This window comes from Carassius gibelio, chromosome B21, assembly GCF_023724105.1.
Source record: "Carassius gibelio isolate Cgi1373 ecotype wild population from Czech Republic chromosome B21, carGib1.2-hapl.c, whole genome shotgun sequence".
NCBI lineage: Eukaryota > Metazoa > Chordata > Actinopteri > Cypriniformes > Cyprinidae > Carassius > Carassius gibelio.
The window spans coordinates 23,846,291-23,867,200 of record NC_068416.1 but is presented as its reverse complement, the minus strand read 5'-3'; the positions used below and the strand labels follow the sequence as shown (position 1 = coordinate 23,867,200).

Here is a 20,910-nt window from a genome sequence, read left to right as displayed (position 1 = left end):
TTATTGACACGTCGCGTCTTCTTGTTGTTCTTGGGAATTCTGTGGGGAAAACAGAACTTTATTTATTTGATGATTGATTAATAGGTAACACTTTATTTTAACTTATAGTCTAATGTTTAACGGGCCTATTTTACATTCAAATTAGTTGGAAACTAAGTAAAACCTCAATTTTCATATATTTATAATTATTTTGGAATGCATACGAACTACTGATCTGCATTATAATGTCTGCTTATGGCTTGTTATTGAACTTTATTAAGGGTTATCAAACCGAGTATTATCTCTTCCAACACCACATTTTTCTTCTCGTTTGGAGATGTTGCAGGGGGCGACACCAACTCGATCTCTGATTGGCTCTCGGGCTTTTGAATTATGACATCATAGATGAAAAATCAGGGTTTAGCCAAATACAATATCAAGAGCGCGCCATCACTGTCTGTCTTTAAGACCACTGCGATAATAGCCTATTACAATCATGCATATATATGGCGCAATAACTGTTGGATGAAATAATTTATAATTCATACATCCATAATAGAATTATACTAACTTAAATGTATTTTAGCTTATAACATAAGAATAGAATAGAATAGAATAGGTAATAAAAGGGATCGATTTAATTCTCAGACGCATATTTATGATTGGAATGATCTGCATGAATTTAATTAAATTTGCTTATTGAATCACAATTCAAGAGCGTTGTTATATACGTTTATGGTTATGAAAAATCTAATCTTCTGTTATACATTGAAAAAATTAGGTTGAGGTTAAACGCTAAGACTTGAGGCACTGTATACAATGGACCATTATCAACACTAACTGAGATATGCAATAAAGATGTCATTGTTTAAAAATCAAGAATCATATTTAGGAAATAGAAGTGGTTCTACTGCTTATATGAACGTGTGATAAGTGAGGAAGCATGTTGTATTGGTGAGCGCGCACGTCTAAAAGAGAGATCGGGTGATATACGGATGTGCTTCTCGCAAACAGATGCGAGATGATATTACATAAATATTATAATTTGTCTCAGTACCTGCCGGGTTAATTAGTTTGTGGAAATGCGAAGGCCGTTCCTCGTTAGCTAATTTGTCATACGCTGACGAGAGAGGCGCACGCTGACCCTCCACAATGCATTGCGCGACAGAGCCGAACGGAGAATGGGGCGCGGAGGCCGCCTGCTGACCTCCAGTCCATCCAGTGGCGTACAGCACATCTTAAAGACCCCAGCAAAGAACGAGATGGGCCCCCTCCCATCAGCAGTGATGTCATGTACGAAAAGTTATTGTGCACCTGCTGCAAGTATATTACTGAGTCCGTCTCTCCCATTTACATAACTGATTTATCAGTCATAAATGTGGTGAATTATCATTGCATTGATGCATTTCATGTAGGCTTATGGCCAACACGTTTCAGTTCAAACATAGACTTTCTATACATTTCTATTACCCTTTCTATACATTTACTAACTTTTGCAACTAAATTAAAGCTGCAACAGTTGAATGAATTAAGTGTTCAACATTCCACACTTTTATTATTATTATTATTTTTTTGGTTATTCAAGTGTAGCATCCAGGTATTTAAAGTATGATTTTCAAACACACTACTCCCACTATTTATACTACAAAACATAGTGCAATTAGCACATGATTAGTGATGCACCTTATGAATATAGGCCCTATGACTATAATTCGAACATACTTCTGCAAAGTTGCATGACTCTGTAAAGTGTCCATCGAATATGCACTCCAGAATTTCGGCCAAAGTAAGTCATACAGGTACTTTTTTGCCTAGTGTTTTTTTTTTTTTTTTTTATATGATTGCTAAATGCAAAATTGAATGCTTCCCTACTATATAGTTTGTCAAAAAGAGTATGTCCAGATTCATAGTATTAAAAAAAAACAGCAGGCAAAACAATGACATAGTACTTCCACCCAAATTCTGAAGTTTATGCATTCAATTGACACTTTATTATCCAAAGAGGACTACGTTAAAATTTAATTCATACAACCCATATTCATGCCGTATAGAGCATACATTTTTAATGGTTGCAAAATACATTTGCCCAAACCAAAGTGATCGTTGTAGGTGGTTGCTATACAGTTGCTATTGTGTTCAAGGTTGCTAGAGAACTGCCTTTTGGTTTAAGATGAGCTCATGCAACTTTCAAAAATGCAAGTGCAACATTGATTTAAAGTCTAGATTTGCACCTGCATTTGCTTGGTAGGCGAAAAACACACACTACACACAAATCCCCTGAAGTGTTGCTTTAGTTTGTGTGTGTGTAAAGCAGAATTTAGTGTGTGAGTAATACAGGAGGACAGGGTTGTGTGTTGCTCATAAACGAGTTTGTCTTCTCTACTCCGTCTCTGTATGGGAAAGCCTTACTGAACATCACACGGATTCCCCCAACAGTTTATAGCTGAAATCAGCACCTTTTAGAATAACCATCTATTCTGCTCTCGCTAGATGGACAGAAGCAGAGAGGAGAGAGAGAGAGAGAGAGAGAGAGAGAGAGAGAGAGAGAGAGAGAGAGAGAGAGAGAGAGAGTAGGATGATCTGTCCTGTTCTCTCTCTGAACTGAAGACAGTGAATATCTTGAGTCAGAAACCAGAGGGTATTTCACTGTTCATGTCTAACATAATGCCACTATAATGACCAGATGCTGTGTGTTTTATATATTTGTGAACATAAAAAGTAATTGTGATTTTTGCATATTGAATAAAGACCTGTTCAATCCAAGAAGCATAACTATAAGGGTAACTATAACTATAGACCTTATGAGCCAGAGAAACAAGTGTGCAACCATCTTTAGAATGCTGTCTTTGATCTTAGCTCTGTAAAGCTATTTCCATGGCATTGCTGTCAAGGAGTAATTAGCCGGGGAAGTGGATTTATTTATGTAGAGTTAACGATAGTTATCATGAGCATTGTGTTTGAAGCAGGTATCATAACAAATGTCAGTAAACCTGGAAGATTGTAAAAGGAGCCATTCATAAATCGCTAAGATCTAAATACAAACCAGAAGGCAGAAGACAATTTTCCCACTAATGAAAGGGGGCATGGCTACACTATGTCACACCAACCAACCATGACTTATTATTTATTCAAAAATGTTTGTGCTTTGTCCTTTAAATTATGTCTCTTTAAATTCAGGTGGATTCCGATTGGCTGTCAGCGTTTTAATCTTTCATCAAATTGAACAACAAAAAAAATTCCTGAAAGTGACTACAGCTATATGGTTCCTCTGTGTTATAATAATGGTGACTGAGGGCATCTTGAAGGCCCATTCACACCAGAAACAATAACTATAAGGATAAATATATTAATGTCTACACCAAGGCATTAGATAGTTCACGCAAAAATGAAAATTCTGTTTTTATTTACTCACCCTTATGTCAGCTTCAAACCAGTTAAGGCCATATTTTATCTTTGGAAAACAAATTAAGTTATTTTTTTATCAAATCTGAGGGTCTTTTTTGACCCTCCATAGACAGCAACACAACAAAAACTTTTAAGGCCTAGAAAGGTCAAAATATTCCATGTGACTTGTGCTTCAACTTTAACATTATGAAGCCACAAGAATACTTTTTGTGCGCAATGAAAACAAAAATAACGATTTTATTCAACAAGTCCTCTCTTCCACGTGAGTCTCCACCCGGAGTTCGCGTTCGCGAGAATACCACTTGCACATTCCTCCGACTGAAAACTAGGCACAGCGCATCCGGGTTCTACGTCAGAACGCGGCTCCTGCGTCAGCAGCGCTTCACGCATGCGTCATGGTGCGCTCCTAATTGCGCAGCAGATAATAACACAGAGGAGAAGAAATGGTTGAATAAAGTCGTTATTTTTGTTGTCTTTAATATAAGTTCAGAAGTGATATAAAAGATATTGTTGCATGTGTGCTAATCCTGATAGGTTTGGACTTATCAATTATAATTAGGAAGTTATTCAAACTTATAGTTATCTCTTTATTATTCTTTATGCATACTGAATTATGATTGTTCTTTCTGTTTTTACATTGATCTATTATTATAGTATACTGCTGAGTTGTTTTATAATAATGATGATGACAATGATAATAATACTTTTTTTTTTCTGTCTGGCAACATTTGTATTTTCCTCAGGGAATGTAAATTAACTTTTAGTGGTCACATTTTTCTTCATTCTTACTTTAATTTCTCTTGCATTTGGACTGTTCTGTTGTTTCTTTAGACGTTGTTCAGATAGTTACATCTCCCTCTCTCTCCTCTCTCTCCCTGCCCTTGAGTTTTTCTATTACCTTGTGGAAAGCACCTCGCCTGGCGTGACAAGCGCAGCGGATTGACACTAAATCAGAAATCAACGCTAGAGCTCAGCATGAAGGTCACACTAGCTCACACACTCGTCTCTATCTGAGAACATGTGTGTGTGTGTGTGTGTGTGCAGGTCACAGGGGCCTGTGGGATTTTGAGAGGGGCCACATCTCTGTAAGGTGAGGTGATGGTAATCCTCAAATAATTACTCCGCATTCACACACAGAGTCCATCACTCTCACTCTTTTGAAGACCTAAGGGAGAATGTAGCCAGAGAAAAGGCTTTAAAGTATTACTTCAATCTGTTTACTTGATTATTCAGTAGATGCCATGACACACGGTGACCTTTATATTATACCGTTGCCTTTATGTGTGTGAATAACACATTTGGGAGGAGATCACAGACATAAGTGAGTGAATATACTGAAGTGAGTCCCTAAAGCTGTGGATAACCTCGTTAGTGTTCAGTATTACAGTCATGTCCGACCCCTACAGGGTTTTCGAGTTGGTGTATACTGACACCTAGCGGCGGCATGATAACCAGCAATACAAAAAACATTATTATTGCCAATAATATTTTTTACAGAAAAATATACATGGTAGAATTATTTTGTTGTTATATATTATTATTACAAGAACAACAACATAATAACTTACATACATATACATATATAATTAATCACAATAAAATCAATACAGTTAAAAATATAATAATATAGAACGAGAATTTGCTTACAGAAAAAAAAAAACATATTAAGTTTTGTTTATATGCCGCTTATTTTGTTTAAATTTGGGGAGGGTTACGGTACATCTAGAAACCAACTTGCAATAAAAGATAAACTAGATCTTTGGTGCTCTTCACTTCGGAAACACTGTGGGTCACGTGTGTCCCCTAGAAGCATCCGTAGCTGGTCACGTGAGTTTGTAGACTGTTTGTAGTGAGCCGCTGATTTGAGGCTGTCATACATCATTGACGAATTTGTCCGGAAATTCTCTCAGAATGATTTAATATAAACATTTCTGATCATCGAAGGTCAATTGACTTGAAGTGTTTTTGGATCTAAAGTAAAACCGACGCGGAACTGATACATTATATCATTCGCGACACGTGACGCGTCCTGTCAGTCAAATCTGGCTACAATGTTTCGATGTGTCACAGATGTAAATGTATTCCAATATAGATTCAGATGACTGATGAATTTGTGTTTTAATAAAGACTCTAAACATCACGAGTATCAACAGAACGCACCGCGCGTCTCTGCCAGACGGTTTCGCAAAATGCAGCTACACTGATTTGTCTTGTGATTTATTAGCACCCAAAATCCAATCGTTTGCATGTAAAGACAGTTGGTTTTTAAAAGACCAAGATGCTGCGGTGGATTCTGGGAGGTCGAGAGGCGCAGGGAACAGTGGAAGTGAGTACAAGCCGCGAAAAACAAAAACAAAAAAAAACTGGCAACAGTGTTTGTGGGGAACTCTATGAAACTGATCTCTGTGTCATGTATACTATCTATGTGTGTGTGTTATAAACTATAATATAGTTTTTGTTAATATTTGGAATTATAATTTTTTTTTGTGTGATTTATTTAAAGCTTTTGTATATAAAAAATATACTGTACAGAAATGTTTATTTTAGGGAAACATTAATGCTAGTAATTTTTATTTTATTTTATTTTTTAAACTATTTTAGTTGGTTGGCTGGTTTTAGGGTTAGAAATTAGACAAAGAATAAAAGAACACTGCAGCATTTAAACGTAAAGCAATTAGATTTTTGTTGATGTGTTCAGAAAAATGCCTGTAATAACACCCAGTTAAAAACTATTATCAGCCATGCATTTTAAAAGTCACAAAAACTCCAGTTTTGTGGCATGACCTGTATGCTCAGGTTATTGCTGTTATTTACTAATAAACAGAAGACGAGAAGCAGGTTTCAGTGTCCAGTTCTCCTAAAGACTGCTCTTCTAGTTGCAGTACATGTATCAGAGAGACAGGCCGACGCACTCCAGCAAACAGCAGTCATTTCAGCACATTCTGAGCTAGATTGAAGCAATGATTCCTTTGTCTGTTATATTCTCTCCGTGGGCAGAAGAGCGCGGCGCTGTTCATTGGGGAGGAACAGCCCAAAAACTGTTTCACGGAGATGCAGGTGCTGAAAGGACACTTTGACATTGTTCGATTTCTGGTGCAGATTGATGACTTAAGGTAAGCAATCCTCTTCTCCTCCTCTTCTGCCTCTGACCAGTGATTGACAGCTAAGACTGAGCCAGATCCTCTCCAAAAGCAAACTTACAGAGCGTGACAAGAGCTTAATCATCACAGCTTGAGGGAGTTTGGCGTGTGTGTGCACTTGATAGTGTCCATCAGCTCTAGGCCTGTCTGTATTAACCGCGTCTGCATGAGGCCTTTAAAAAGCTCATGTATATACAAACACACAGTGGAGGGCTTATTTTTATTGAAGTGATGGAGAAGCGCTTTTGGAAGAGTGTGTGTGTGTATATGTGTGTGTGTGTGTGTGTTATGGCTGGCTGCTCTTGATGAGTTTGAGGTGAGGTCAGTGTGCAGAACGTCGCTGATTGCTTTTAGAGTCCAGAGTCCTGTTTCTCATCTCCGATCCCTTCCGAACTTCCTGTACCTCATCCCTTTATCATAGTTTCATTCTCCTGTTCTTCCTGAGCACCATTCGTTTCTGAGCTTGATGGGTCAAAGGTCACTTCAGAATCATGAGATTGTTCAATGTGCAGGCGATGTTATACTTTGCACTTTTTGTTTTGTGACTGGCAGGTTTGCGTCGGCAGGTGACGACGGCCAGGTGCTTATATGGAATGTTGAGGTGAGCAGAACAGAACTTTATGAATATGTTAATTTCAAGTTAAAGGTATAGTTGTTAGTCTTTTGGCATAAATGATATTAACATTATTATTTAATATAATTTTTTTTTATTAATAAAATGAAATTAATTCGGGAACTTTTTTGCATTGGGACTCAGTTCTCATAAGCCTCCTGTGATGGTAATTATTTGTAATATGGTGTAACATCATATTTCTAATAATTAGTGCTGGGCAACAATTAATCACATTTAATGGCATCCAAAATCATATTATATATCATAGTATATGTGTGTGTACAGTGTGTATTTATTATGTATATGTAAAGGAACACACATACAGTATATAATTAGAAAATATTTACATGTATATATTTATGTTCATATAATTTATATTGTATATAAATATATTGAATATATAAACAAGATTTTTTCTTAAAAGTATACTTGCAGGTGTATGTGTATTTATATATACATAATAAATATACACAGTACACACAGATATTTTATGCACACAAAACATTTTTTTGAATGTGATTATTCACAATTAATTGTTGCCCGGCACTACTACTAATATATATCTTCTTTATGATAAATATTAAAATATATTGTAAAAATTTTTTTGAATTTTATTTACACTGCGTTATAAATATGAAAAAAAGTTAATATATACATTTTTGTTTTATAATGTATATATGATTGAATGTGTATAATTTTATTTGTTTGATTTAATTTTTTATGCTCTTTATAAAAATGTGTATATACAATTTTCTTGTAAAATATGAAAAATATTTTAATATTTGTATTTTATTTTTATATGCACACATTTATATATGTACATGATTACATACACATGTGAAGGTTTACATTTTTATGTTTGTGCGTATGTTTTTTTTATCAGGTATTTTGGAGGGGCAGTGCCACAAAATATATACAAAATATAGTTCATAATGTAAAATACTCTATGCTTGATTTCATTTATTTTATGTTTTGAAACAGACTGTGTTCTGTTCTTAAATAAATTAAAAACAAAACATTTTTAACAGTTTAAACTGTCCCCTGCAACTCTATTACATTTACTGTGTGACTCCAACACTCAATAGAAATGCAACAGCAGCATTCGTGTGTGTGTTTGTGTGTGTGTTTCAGACGGGAGATTGTTTGTTGGAGCTGCGCGGTCACACACAGCAGATCACTGCAATGACATCATACTCCATCATCAGAGGAAGAAACGCACACGCCGCGCTCATTACTGCATCATCAGACCGCACGCTCAGTGTATCCTTTACACAAGCTTCTGCTAAAGTGTGTGTGTGTGTGTGTTTAGTGTCAGTGCTTGTCCTTAATTCTGCAGCAGTTATGGGATCCAGATTCAGGAAACCGAGTGCAGAACATATCTGATCTCCAGTCGTCAGTGAAGGTACAGTGTGTGATGAAGATGTGGACTTTGGACTGTGTGTGTGGACCGGTCTGCTCCTCCTTCAGTGTGTGTTTGTGCGCTGATGGAGGTGTCTGTTTATCAGTGTTTGCTGGTGTTGGTTCGTTTGGACATGTGGCTCTCGGGTGGAAATGAACTGTGTGTTTGGAACAGAGACTTTGAGCTGCAGTGTAAAACGGTTCATCACAGCGATGCAGGTACACACACACACACACACACACAACAAATAAACACAAGAACATCTCTACAACATGTTGGCAATAGTTTTAATAAAATATTCAAGTGGCAGTGTATCATTTCTACAACTATTTTTTTCTCTTCTGCTCATCAAGGCTGCGTTTATTTGATCAGAAGTACAGTAAAACATTTTAATATTGTGAAGTATTTTTACAATTTGAAATAACATATAAATGATCATATATTTTCAAATGTAATATATTCCTTTGATCAAAGATAATCATTACTCCAATGTCACATGATCCTTCAGAAATCATTCTGATATGCTCATTGGCTGCACATGAAATGTTTATTTATATTATGCTAAAAACAGCTGTGCTGCTGCTTAATATTTTTGTTGAAACTATAAAAAAAATTTTTTTTAGGGTTATTCAATGAATGGAAAGCATTTCTTTGAAATAGAAATCTTTTATAACATTGTTTAATGCATCCTTGCTGAATAAATGTACTCATGTTTTTGAAGAAAAACAAAAAAAAAACGCTTACTGGCCCCATACTTTTGAACAGAGGTGTATTTAAATATATTTTAATAAATCATCTGCTTTATTTCTCAAGGTATCTCAGCCATGGTGGAGTTACCGAAGAACTTCATTGCAGCTGCCATGGATAAAGAGATCGGTAACTGAATTTTTTCATAAAATGTATGTTAAAAAACAAATATGAAAAGATTACACTTACTGGTCTAGTAAAAGCTGACATGGTCCTTGTAAAATCTTAATTTCAAAGCTCTGTTGAGTTAACTTTCATGTTATTAAAGCTATTTTTGATAAGTGTGCTTGTAGGTAAATGAATGATTTGAAATGTTCCAGTGATATTTAAGCTGAGCCTGTCTGGATCAGACATTGCGGTCATGGCCATGCGTCATCTAGCTGACCATCAGGACACCATCCACTCTCTCATCAGCATCAGCGGTGAGACACTTGACAGCAGAGATCGTTTCGGTTTGTTGAGTATTGCTGTGTTTAGAGCTGGTTATTGTTGATCTCAGACGGCTTGTTTGCGAGCGGCTCTCATATCGGTGAGCTCATCATCTGGGATTCAGTCGATTGGACGATCCAGGCGTATGAGCACATTCTGTGGGAGGAGCCGGCGGGAGACAGCCAATCAGAGGTCAGACTAAAACAGATCGAGAGATCCATTCAACACATGAGCTCAGACGGAGAGGTAAGAAACTGACTTCTAGCGTAAATCATATACAGTGGGGCTCGAAAGTTTGGGCAGCCTTTGCATAATCTGTGAAAATGCGAGTAAGTTTAAAAAAATAAGAGAGATCATACTAAATGCATGTTATATTTTATTTAGTACTGTCCTGAGTAAGATATTGTACATAAAAGATATTAACATTTAGTCCACAAGACAAAAAAAATGCTGAAATTATTAAAATAACCCCACTCAAAAGTTTGGGAACCCTTGGTTCTTAGTACTGTGTTCTGTTACCTGATGATCCTCGACTGTCTTTCTGTTTTGTGATGGTTGTGCATGAGTCCCTTGTTTGTTCTGAACAGTTAAACTGAGCAGCGTTCTTCAGAAAAATCTTTAAGCTCCTGCAGATTCTTCAGTTTTCCAGCATCTTTGCATATTTGAACCCTTTCCAGCAGTGACTGTATGATTTTGAGATGCATCTTTTCAGACTGAGGACATTTGAGGAACTCAAACACAACTATTTAAAAAGATTCAAACATTCACTGATGCTCCAGAAGGAAACAAGATGCATTAAGAGCTGGGGGTGAAAACTTTTGGAATTTGAAGATCAAGGTAAATTGTACTTAATTTGTGTACCGGGAAACATACAAGTATCTTCTGTTGCTTACGAAGGGCAGAACTAAATGGAAAAAATATATATATTTCAACAAAATTAGACAAATTTGGCCATCTTCATTGTGTTCAAAAGTTTTCACCCCCCAGCTCTTAATGCATCTTGTTTCCTTCTGGAGCATCAGTGAATGTTTGAATCTTTTTAAATAGTTGTGTTTGAGTCCCTCAAATGTCCTCAGTCTGAAAAGATGAATCTCAAAATCATAAAGTCACTGCTGGAAAGGGTTCAAATATGCAAAGACGCTGGAAAACTGAAGAATCTGCAGGAGCTTAAAGATTTTTCTGAAGAACGCTGCTCAGTTTAACTGTTCAGAACAAACAAGGGACTCATGCACAACCATCACAAAACAGAAAGACAGTCGAGGATCATCAGGTAACAGAACATAGTATTAAGAACCAAGGGTTCCCAAACTTTTGAGTGAGGTTATTTTAATAATTTCAGCATTTTTTTTGTTTTGTGGACTAAATGTTAATATCTTTTATGTACAATATCTTACTCAGGACAGTACTAAATAAAAAATAACATGCATTTAGTATGATCTCTCTTAGTTTTTGAAAATTACTCATATTTTCACAGATTCTGCAGGGGGTGCCCAAACTTTCGAGCCCCACTGTAAAAAATCTATGTTAATTATATCTCGCATGTTTTCCTTACACAGTTATATCTCTGTCTCAGTTTATAGTGGCGGCTGTAGGCAGTGGTCTGTATGTTTTTAATGTGCTAGTGAAGAGTGTGGTGGCGTACAGGAAGATGGCCCACGATTCCAATGTCTTACACACCATGCTGCAAGAGGACGGGTATGATACGCATCAGAAGAACTCCTCCAAAACATCCCTGTGAGACATGGGAGTAAAGCCAGGTGTTCTCTGTTTGTGTCGTAGGCGCCTGATGTCGTGCTCCGAGGACGGTAGTGTGAGGCTGTGGGAGTTACAGGACCTCCCCCTGCCTGCCGAACCCGCCTCCTCAGGTGAGCAGGACACAAACATCTCTGTTCTTTCCATCCATCCCTTTTATCTCTGAAATACCTTCTTCTCAACACTTTCCTCTTTCCATCACAACCCACATCCTTCCTACCCTCATTCTTGTCCTCGTTCTGAAACTGATCCAGATGTTGCCCCATCATCATTTATTTTGCCTTCCTGTGTAGAGGATATATGTGTGTGTGTGTGACTCAAAAGCATGAGTTTAATGCATTGTTTTTGTCCTCTTTCAGGGTTTTTCGGGATGTTTGGCACTTTTGGTAAGTCAAGTAAGCAGACAGGCCCTCCTGCCAAGAAAATCCCAGAAGTCCCTGGTCTGCGCTCGCTGGAACTGATCGGTGATCTGATTGGTCACTCTGGGGCTGTGCAGGTACGGCATCATGTGACATAACACAAGAACTGGTTTTAGTTTTAGAAGCTTTGGATTTAGTGTGTAGGAGCAGTGTTCTGTTAGGACACATTGATCCTGAATGAAGCGGAGAATCGTTCTGACCTGCAAAGTTTCTGACAGAGTGAAGGATGTGATCTACATACAACTCAACTTGCACGTTGATCCTCTGACATGTGCTCCATGTCTCAACAGCACACCCATCACATTAGCATTATCTAATCATTATCATAAGTCATACTGCATGTTTTCAGTCAGCTTCAGGGAGTTTCGTGTATAAAAACAGTGACTTCTGTCATCATTTACTTCAGATTTAAACCTGTAAAGAAACGAAGGTGAATAAATGATGAACAAAATGTGTTAGGTGAACTGCTATTTTAAAGCATGTACAGTTTCTACACTTATTGTACATATGACCAAGGGATAAGGGATATATGACCAAAATCTTATGTCACAAAATGAGTCATTTTATCTCACAGTAATGATATATATCACAAGTTATTTTTGTTTTAAATAAGATTTAAAAATAGGTTGATTAAGTCAAGAGCACTAAGACATTTTCTCTCTTTTGTTGTTTGATTAACCATGAATGACACAGCGGGAATAGACTGGTGTCACTTTAAGAGCTGCCCAGATCCAGTATACTGTTACAAGTGTTTTCTTTCTCAGCTGTTTGCTATCACTTAAGACCTTCTGTGTTCATGAGGATACTTGCAAAGATGGCATTTTGACAAAAACATCCCGAAAACCTGATCTGAATCAAATGATTCGCGATACACGCGTTGAAATTCCGATCTGAATCAAATGATTCGCGATACATGCTTTGAAGTTCCGAACTGAATCAAATGATTCGCGATACACGCTTTGAAGTTCCGAACTGAATCAAATGATTCGCGATACACACTTTGAAGTTCCGAACTGAATCAAATGATTCGCGATACACTTTTTGAAGTTCCGATCTGAATCAAATGATTCGCGATACACGCTTTGAAGTTCCGAACTGAATCAAATGATTCGCGATACACGCTTTGAAGTTCCGAACTGAATCAAATGATTCGCGATACACACTTTGAAGTTCCGATCTGAATCAAATGATTCGCGATACACGCTTTGAAGTTCCGAACTGAATCAAATGATTCGCGATACACGCTTTGTAATTATTACAATTAAGCCTAACGTAGGCCTACAATGTTTTTATTAAACTGAGATCACACTAAAAACGGTTTCCGTCATTTTAAAATACATCTTTTCAAAAGCATTTCTCCACCGTTTGTATAGAAAAATATATATTTGTGAAAAAAAGCATTTCTCCACCGTTTTTTTTCCACAAATATATATTTTCTATACATGTATAAAATAAAGAATGATTATTCTATTAATCCCCTTTCTTAAAAATAAAATTGTTGTTTTGACAAATCAGTGCCTGCAAACAGGAGCCACAGTAGCTTTTTTAACTCTACAAGACAGGAAGAGAGGGGATGAGAGGGGTGGAGGACAGGAAAAGAGGGGAATAGAGACATCATCTAATGACCTACACTTCTATTATTAGTTGTGTGTTTAAAGTGTAAGAATGCTGTAGTTCCTGTCGCTGCTAGAGACTGGCTCCAGTAATGCCAAGGTCACAGAGAGCCACATATGACTACTGATAAAACCATTGCCTTCGGTCTACTGAGGCAGCAAAAGAACGCAGACACTTCAGCTATGTTTAGCTAGTTTTGTTTAGATTTCAATTCAGTATCTTAAGTGTTTCAATTCATTAATATTATTTTATTTTACATGCTATAGTTTAGAGCATTATTTTTGCGGGTGGTTTGGGTTAGTCTGCTTTTTCAAGTTTGAGTCAACACAGTGTAAGTAAAGAAGTGTGTCTTGTGTTGCAGATGTTTCTGAGTTTTAAGGAGAAGGGTCTGGTCACCTGCTCTACCGATCACCTGCTCATCATCTGGAAGGATGGAGAGCTACAGTCTCAGCTCCGCAGTCTCGCTGTCTTCCAGAAACTCGAGGAAAACCAGAAACTGTGATCCGATCTTCAGTGGATTTCCCCATCATCATCATCATCATCATCTCTGAAGTCTCTCTCATGGCCCGGGGTTCAGGCTGTGTTTTAAATACGAACACCTTTCTTTGCCTTACTAACCATCTGCAAAGCTTTGTCGCATCAGTGTTTTAACTTCACATTGTGTCGTTATGATAAAATGCTTATGATGTTGTGATTTTAATTGGTTGGTTTTATGAAATTAGAGTAAATGTTTGTAAGCATGTACATATTGTAATTGTGTTTTTATGTCATTTTAAATCTTTTTTTAAAAAAGTTCAATGATAACACTTTACAATAAAGTCTCATTGGTTATAAATACAGTTGTCCGTTCACAGTGTATGGTTATTATTATTATTATTATCGCTAACTAAAATTGAATTAAAAAAACTAATATTGAAATATATTTTAAAAAGTATTTTATTCCAGTCACAACATTTCTTATTTTCATTTAACTGGATATACTAAAATTATTAAATCGCATAAAAATTAATGACTTATATAGTAATAACTGCTTAATTAATGTTAAGTATAGGTAACTTTTTGTTGGTGATTCAACAAATGTTAACAAATGAAACTAAGATTGTAAAATGTTATCGGTGTGATTCTTGTGTATTTATTTTAACTGACAAAACGGATTATAGCTTGGTGTGTCTGTAAATTCAATCAAAACCACTTTATTGCAAATTTTTATTTTTTTACGAGTGTCTCACAAACACAATGGTTTCAGAGTTGGAGAGGCGTCTCCAAACGACAGCAGACACAGAGACAGAATATCAAACAGAAGTGAACGAAGCAAACAGACATTTTATGCAACATTGAATAATTTTTTTTTGTACAACTGACAATACAATAAAATAAAACCCTTCGAAGAAAGAAACAAACCTGTTAAATGGCAGGTGACCAATTTTTCTTTCAGTGATGTATTTGTTTAATAAAAAATAGTTTATATACATTTGTGCAAGGGATGATGCTAGTGTTCATTCCCCGTACTTTAGAAATACAGTAATTGGCACAAATCCTGCACTCAGCAGTTCAGTTCACGCTCGCTAATCGAACAGGCTGTCTCAAGCCCCGCCCCTGGTTATGATGTCATTTTGAGGTCAACATGGTATGCTAATAGAGAGCCCTTTGATCATGAGGGTGATGCGTGATGGATGACACTTCAAAAAGATTGACAAACATTCAAATTTGACTATGGGCTGATCAGTATTGAGTTATTACACAAAGGATTGTTAATACTTTAGGTAGTTGAAAAGTTGTTTCATAACAAATAATGTACAGATAATGGATGGAGCATGAGCGCTTCCCATGAGCCTGAGCGATTCTGCCACTGTTACACTGAAGATAGCAAGTCAATTAAATCTGAAATAAGAAATGAACCTAATGGGTGAAACTATAAGATACACTAACCATCTCCAATGAAATATTCTGGCTCTCGACAGCATTTATGGCAACATATTGACTTCAAATAAAAAATAACTCTGATTTATCTCTCTTTTTTCATTACTGTAAAAAAACAACAACATTTTTTTGAAAGCAAAATATGAGGCCAGACATTAAATGCAAGCATAACATCAGTAATGCTTAAATGAAGTAAACACAAATATTCAAATGTGTAAATGTGAAAACTGTCCTTGATATTGCTATTATGCGATAGTACTAATTCTTTATCCTTCAATTACTTATTATACATGTTTTATATAAATATAAGCTTTACATTTCTGATTTTAATAATTTCTAAATAAAAACAAAAAACAAAAGAGGGACGAGTCAAAATGATTTTCTATGGTAATCAACATCATGCTTCAAATACTTTGAAGCCAGACTGTTCTTTTAAGCACATGTTCATCACTAAACATTCAACAACAAACAAAACCAACGAGCACCAGAACAACTACTAATCAGCATGTCAATATTACAGTGGGCCTTTGGAATAAAACAATCACACTGTACAGTCACTCTGTACTTCAAATCAGGTTTATGATGAATCTCATCATCAGTGTTGACAAGTGAACGAGGAGCGTTTTATAATAGAGATTAAGGCATGAACCTGAATATTCTCTCTCGCTCTCTCTCTATATATATATATCTGTAAAAGAGTCCACGTAAATTCATAATGAAAACATCGGAGCTTAAAAAGGATTTTGCCTGATTACATTGTACTTTAAATGACCTAGAAACCCTGTGTTAGAATGCAATATGCAGTATATAATGTTTGCTTGTGAAGCAGGATAATACAGGAGCTTTTTCAAACACAGAAAGACAGGAAGAAAGAGGATGAGCAGGGTGGAGGACAGGAAAAGAGAGAATAGATACATCATCTTCTGACCTGCACTTCCATGATTAGTTCTAGAATGATCTATGGCTTTATCTCGGTCGGCTCCAAAGCCAGAATCAGACTAAATCCAGACTGGTCTGAGAGGAGTTGAATCTCCACTGGTGTTTGTTCATCGTTACAGGTTACTGTGCCTTTGTTCAGTCAATACAGTCACGCGATGAACCGGAATGTAGAATGGAAATTCATTTCATTATGCTCTACAGGATGTCAAAACTGGCAGTGATGTACAGCGAACCACTACAATAAGAGCTAAATGAGAGCACATCCTCTCCATGAAGGGCACATTTAACGTTTGGACACACCTACTTATTCTTTATTATGACTATTTTTCATATTTTATAATAATTGTAGTCGTTAAAACTTTCTAATAGAATATATGCGTAAAAATAAATCAAATCAACTTAAATTCTGTTTGTACAGACATTTATAAATACACTATTTTTAAAAGGTTTAAAAAAAAATTATGTTTATGATTTTTTCAAATACTTTTAAAGTGTCTTATGCTCTACAAGGCTGCAGTTATTTGATAAAATATAATGAAATTAGTAATATTGCGAAATGAATTATACATATAAGTGTGTCTAAGGATTTGTTTGTTGCACTGTTCTTGATTACTTTAGGTAACATGGTTATACTGCTCTAAAAAATGATCATAAGAGACAAACAAACACAAGCTCTTTGATACTTGTTATTTCATAATTATGTAAAATAACTATATAACGGCATCAATTGAGTTCAATCATGTGTGTGGATTTCTAGATTTACCACTAGAGGGCGACTTGAGCATCTGCCATAATTTGTACTGCTGTAGAGCTCCAAATAAATGGCAAAAAATGGGTCACAAAGAACCAGTATAATTTCTATTAAGCATGATAGTATATTATATATTATAGTATATTATAAAGAAATTCTTAATGCATTTATATTATTAATCAGTTTTATGTACTTGCATACATTATGGTACATCAGTTTTATGTACCATATTTGCAATACATTACAGTGATTTTTAATTAATTAATTATAAAATTATTAAATAGCATAACGCCTTAATCATAAACCAGTTTCATGTGTTAAACCATAATGGCTACACAGGAATATTTATATCATATAAAAAAATTCACAAAGGAATCCCTGATTTTATTTGCTACAAATATTGTCTGATTTAGACCAATACTGATGATTTCTTAATATTAGATGATACCCACTGATCCTAAATTTATAATGCATTAAGAATACTTTATATAATACATTACATATACTTTTGAACCCTGTATGTGTAATACATCACATATACAGGCTACCAAAACCACTGTTCTACCCTTGTGACCACATTAAAGAAAAAAAGAAAAAAGGGAGGGAAACAGATAGAATCAGGAATGATGAGAAAACAGGAAAGGGGAAAAATCAAAACCCTGTGAGCTGCTGAATGTGCACCGCATACCTTTAACCACACAATGCTGTCTGGAGCACCTAAAAACACTCGCTGTGATGCACTGCCAACCCAAAAACAACAAAAACAACCGCTGCCATCTTACAAGGGCATCATCTGCCTTTGTGATGCGTGCAGGAACAGGTTGTCATCGCATTTAGAACACGTGCAGAACGTGCTAGAACTCTCTGTGGTGTCGTGCTGGTGTTCTAGAACACTCACTGTGAAGATGAGGATCTCAAGAGCTCCTTTCCGACAATGCATAAAGGGTAAAAGGCCGAATGTCGACCGAATATAAACATTTAATAAATTCCTACTAAGCCTGTTTTTGTGATCAATGCAATTCAGCTACGTGTCCAAATGTAACCCGGTAAAAATGAGGTGCGCAAATAACAAATGACACCAATAGCTATGTTTAAGAAAAACGTTTGAGTTTTTAAAAAATGTCTTGTGTGAAAGATTTCAAGAAATCTAAACTAGTTTTTTTTCCAGTTGAAATGGATTTAGTCAAACATCTGTTTAAAACATATCATTGTGTTTGATTATAAACGCACCTTTGGCGCTGGTTTTTGGCCTACAAAAGTTGAGCGTTTGAAGCTCGTCTGCGATGCGTGTCTACGGAAAAAGATTCTAACAGCGATATACAGACGAGCTCATTTGTAAATAAATAATATGTAAAAATGGTGTAACACTTAAACTATGTGCGATCCCACCTATCAGCATGAGCAAACATCACTGTGTTGGTGGTCTTAATGAGGCTGTGCTGGACTTTACACACAGTATAACTGAAGATTAGGGAATGTTGCATCCATACGGACTGTTGCGGGAAGTAGGAATGTTAACTGTCATGTGTAAAATTTAAAAATTATGCTAATACATTCATCACTAAGCACATTGTAACAAAAACACACTTTTGCTCACACTCATCATAAAGCTTCACGTTATTACAGTATGTGTCTGGATATACAGTGTTTCTGAGAAATATATTCTTTGTTATTATTGGCTATTTATATCAAAATTATTGATTATTACACACCAGTCCTTGGAGTCTGAGAAAAGGCTTGAGTCGTTCTGATACAGAAAGTGCCGGAATAATGACGGCCCACAATGGGCTGATTCGTCGCAGTTTTTACATTCTCACAGACTGAATCGCGTTCAGTGCTGGTCAATACAGTTTCATCATCCGAATACAAGCGTGTCTTCATTTCTTCTGTTTTGGCAACTTGACATTTGCTTATGTCAACAATATTGTGTTAAAATATCTGTGTTGCATTTAAACAAATCAGTATTGGGGAAAATGAGGCATGCCTCAGGGCTCGCTACTGGGTCCTTTCTGGTTTCCTAAGTAGTTCAGTCTCACTGACACTCTGCTTCCAAATAAAGCCCTTTTGGCATTTGGATCCATGATTCCACTTGTCTGTAAATGTGCACATGTAACATTAACAGACAAGTGGAAGCATAGATCCAAATGCCAAAAGGGCTTTATTTGGAAGCAGAGTGTCAGTGAGACTGAGCTACTGAGCTAGACCTCTCTGATCATTCACGTTTCAGTTCCATATTTGAGTGAATATAGTATATACAGTCCTCTACTGGACTAAGATCAGTCTTTGTTTTCTTGTGTCAGACATTACAAAAAAAATCACTGTCCAGAAATCATTAAAAACATCTGGTAGAACAGATGGATTTTAAAAGAGAAGAGAAGAAAGTGAAAAGATGCTGGAAGAGGACTGCATGCTGATAAAGTGCATTCGTTTTGTCATTTGTCTGTTTTACCCTTGTTACCGGACGATTGTCACTAGGGGTGGAGCGTCGTCAGGGAAACAGGGCTGCTGATCTATGTTCAATGGACGGAAATTTGGAGGCCGGGCAGAGATGCTACATTCATGGCGTAACCTCTGACCTTTGACCTCGATGGTAAAAGAGTTATGAGGGTCACTGAGAAGGCGGAGGCCGTAAGCTTTTACATTTCATCTCATCCAAGTTCTTCCAGTATTTGTAGTTCTCTGCCAAATTCTCCATAAGACCTGGCAAACTGGCAAAGGCTGAGAGAGTGAAAGAGAGATAGAAATTAGCTCTAGGAAATAAACAATTGTTAATGATATATATGTATATATATATATATATATATATATATATATATATATATATATATATATATATATATATATATAATATTATATATGCATTATTAGATTTGTGCATAACAATGCGATTAATTGCAATTAATCACGATTAAAAATTGTAATCGTTGCCCAGCACTAATACTATAGCACTATCTATCTAATATGTAACAGTAGGCAAGTGTTGATAATTCGAATGTTTTTCTTTCTCAGATCACCATCTGTTCGGCTGCACTGGTTTCTGGCAGACGGACTGCAGACGTGAGTGTATGTGTTGTTTGCATGAGTGTAAATATGGCAATTTGAATGTTCACACATATGCACACACTCTCAGATTTCTGGTACATCCTCTTGAGGATGTTTTCAGTGCCCCCTGCTGAATCTGTCACACACACAGACACACACACACACACACACACACACGCGAAAGCAGCTCCTCTATGATAAACTGACCTGATCGTGACCTTGGGAACTAAATCTGCGGAGAGCTCAAGAGATTCTGCTTCACTGCATCCTGACCCCAGACTACGGAAATCAAAGGCACACACACAGATGCACATTCTTTCTCTCTCTCACATACACACACACGCTAACCCCTTCCCCTCTCCACCAATTTTAAAGTTTCCGTGACATCACGGCTGTTGTGTGTTGACAGTAAGCAGGTTAATTCTCTGGGGTTCGGCTCAGTGGGAAACAGAACCTAAAGTTTCCAAAGCTCGCCGCAGTCAGCTCAACCTCTGGATAACATTATCACAACCTCTCAGCAACCATCTAACACAACCCCCATTCTCAACCCCTCCAGTCCAACATCTACTGCTGCTAATGGACCATTTCATCTCTTTTAGGAGAACCAGATGAGTCAAAAAGATGCCTGGGAAAGTATTCTCTCTCTCTCGGTCTCTCTCCCAAACACACACACAAAATACTTCCTCATTATTGTGTATTAGAATCATTTTTTTATGGATTTGTTGTAGAGTGAAATATTTCATATTTTTGTTATATTCACA

General features: G+C 36.4%; 2 protein-coding genes across 4 annotated transcripts in view; one reads left to right on the top strand and one right to left on the bottom strand.

The window, feature by feature from the left end:
* Positions 1-5,155: 5,155 nt before the first annotated feature.
* Positions 5,156-14,675, top strand: LOC127985708 (WD repeat-containing protein 41). The gene is made up of 13 exons (XM_052587775.1): positions 5,156-5,710; positions 6,382-6,497; positions 7,077-7,125; positions 8,269-8,397; positions 8,477-8,539; positions 8,643-8,754; positions 9,350-9,412; positions 9,604-9,705; positions 9,783-9,958; positions 11,286-11,407; positions 11,492-11,577; positions 11,824-11,960; positions 13,859-14,675. Exons 1-13 carry the CDS (start codon positions 5,663-5,665, stop codon positions 13,997-13,999), a joined length of 1,344 nt encoding a protein of 447 aa, XP_052443735.1. The 5' UTR covers positions 5,156-5,662; the 3' UTR covers positions 14,000-14,675.
* Positions 14,676-14,689: 14 nt separating this feature from the next.
* Positions 14,690-20,910, bottom strand: part of LOC127985706 (high affinity cAMP-specific and IBMX-insensitive 3',5'-cyclic phosphodiesterase 8B) — a 48,298-nt gene continuing 42,077 nt past the window's right edge. For all 3 annotated transcript variants that reach the window (XM_052587772.1, XM_052587771.1, XM_052587773.1), the window contains exon 22: positions 14,690-19,825. In XM_052587772.1, the coding sequence (XP_052443732.1) occupies positions 19,716-19,825 (110 nt within the window). In that variant the 3' untranslated portion in view covers positions 14,690-19,715. The remainder of the gene's footprint in view (positions 19,826-20,910) is intronic.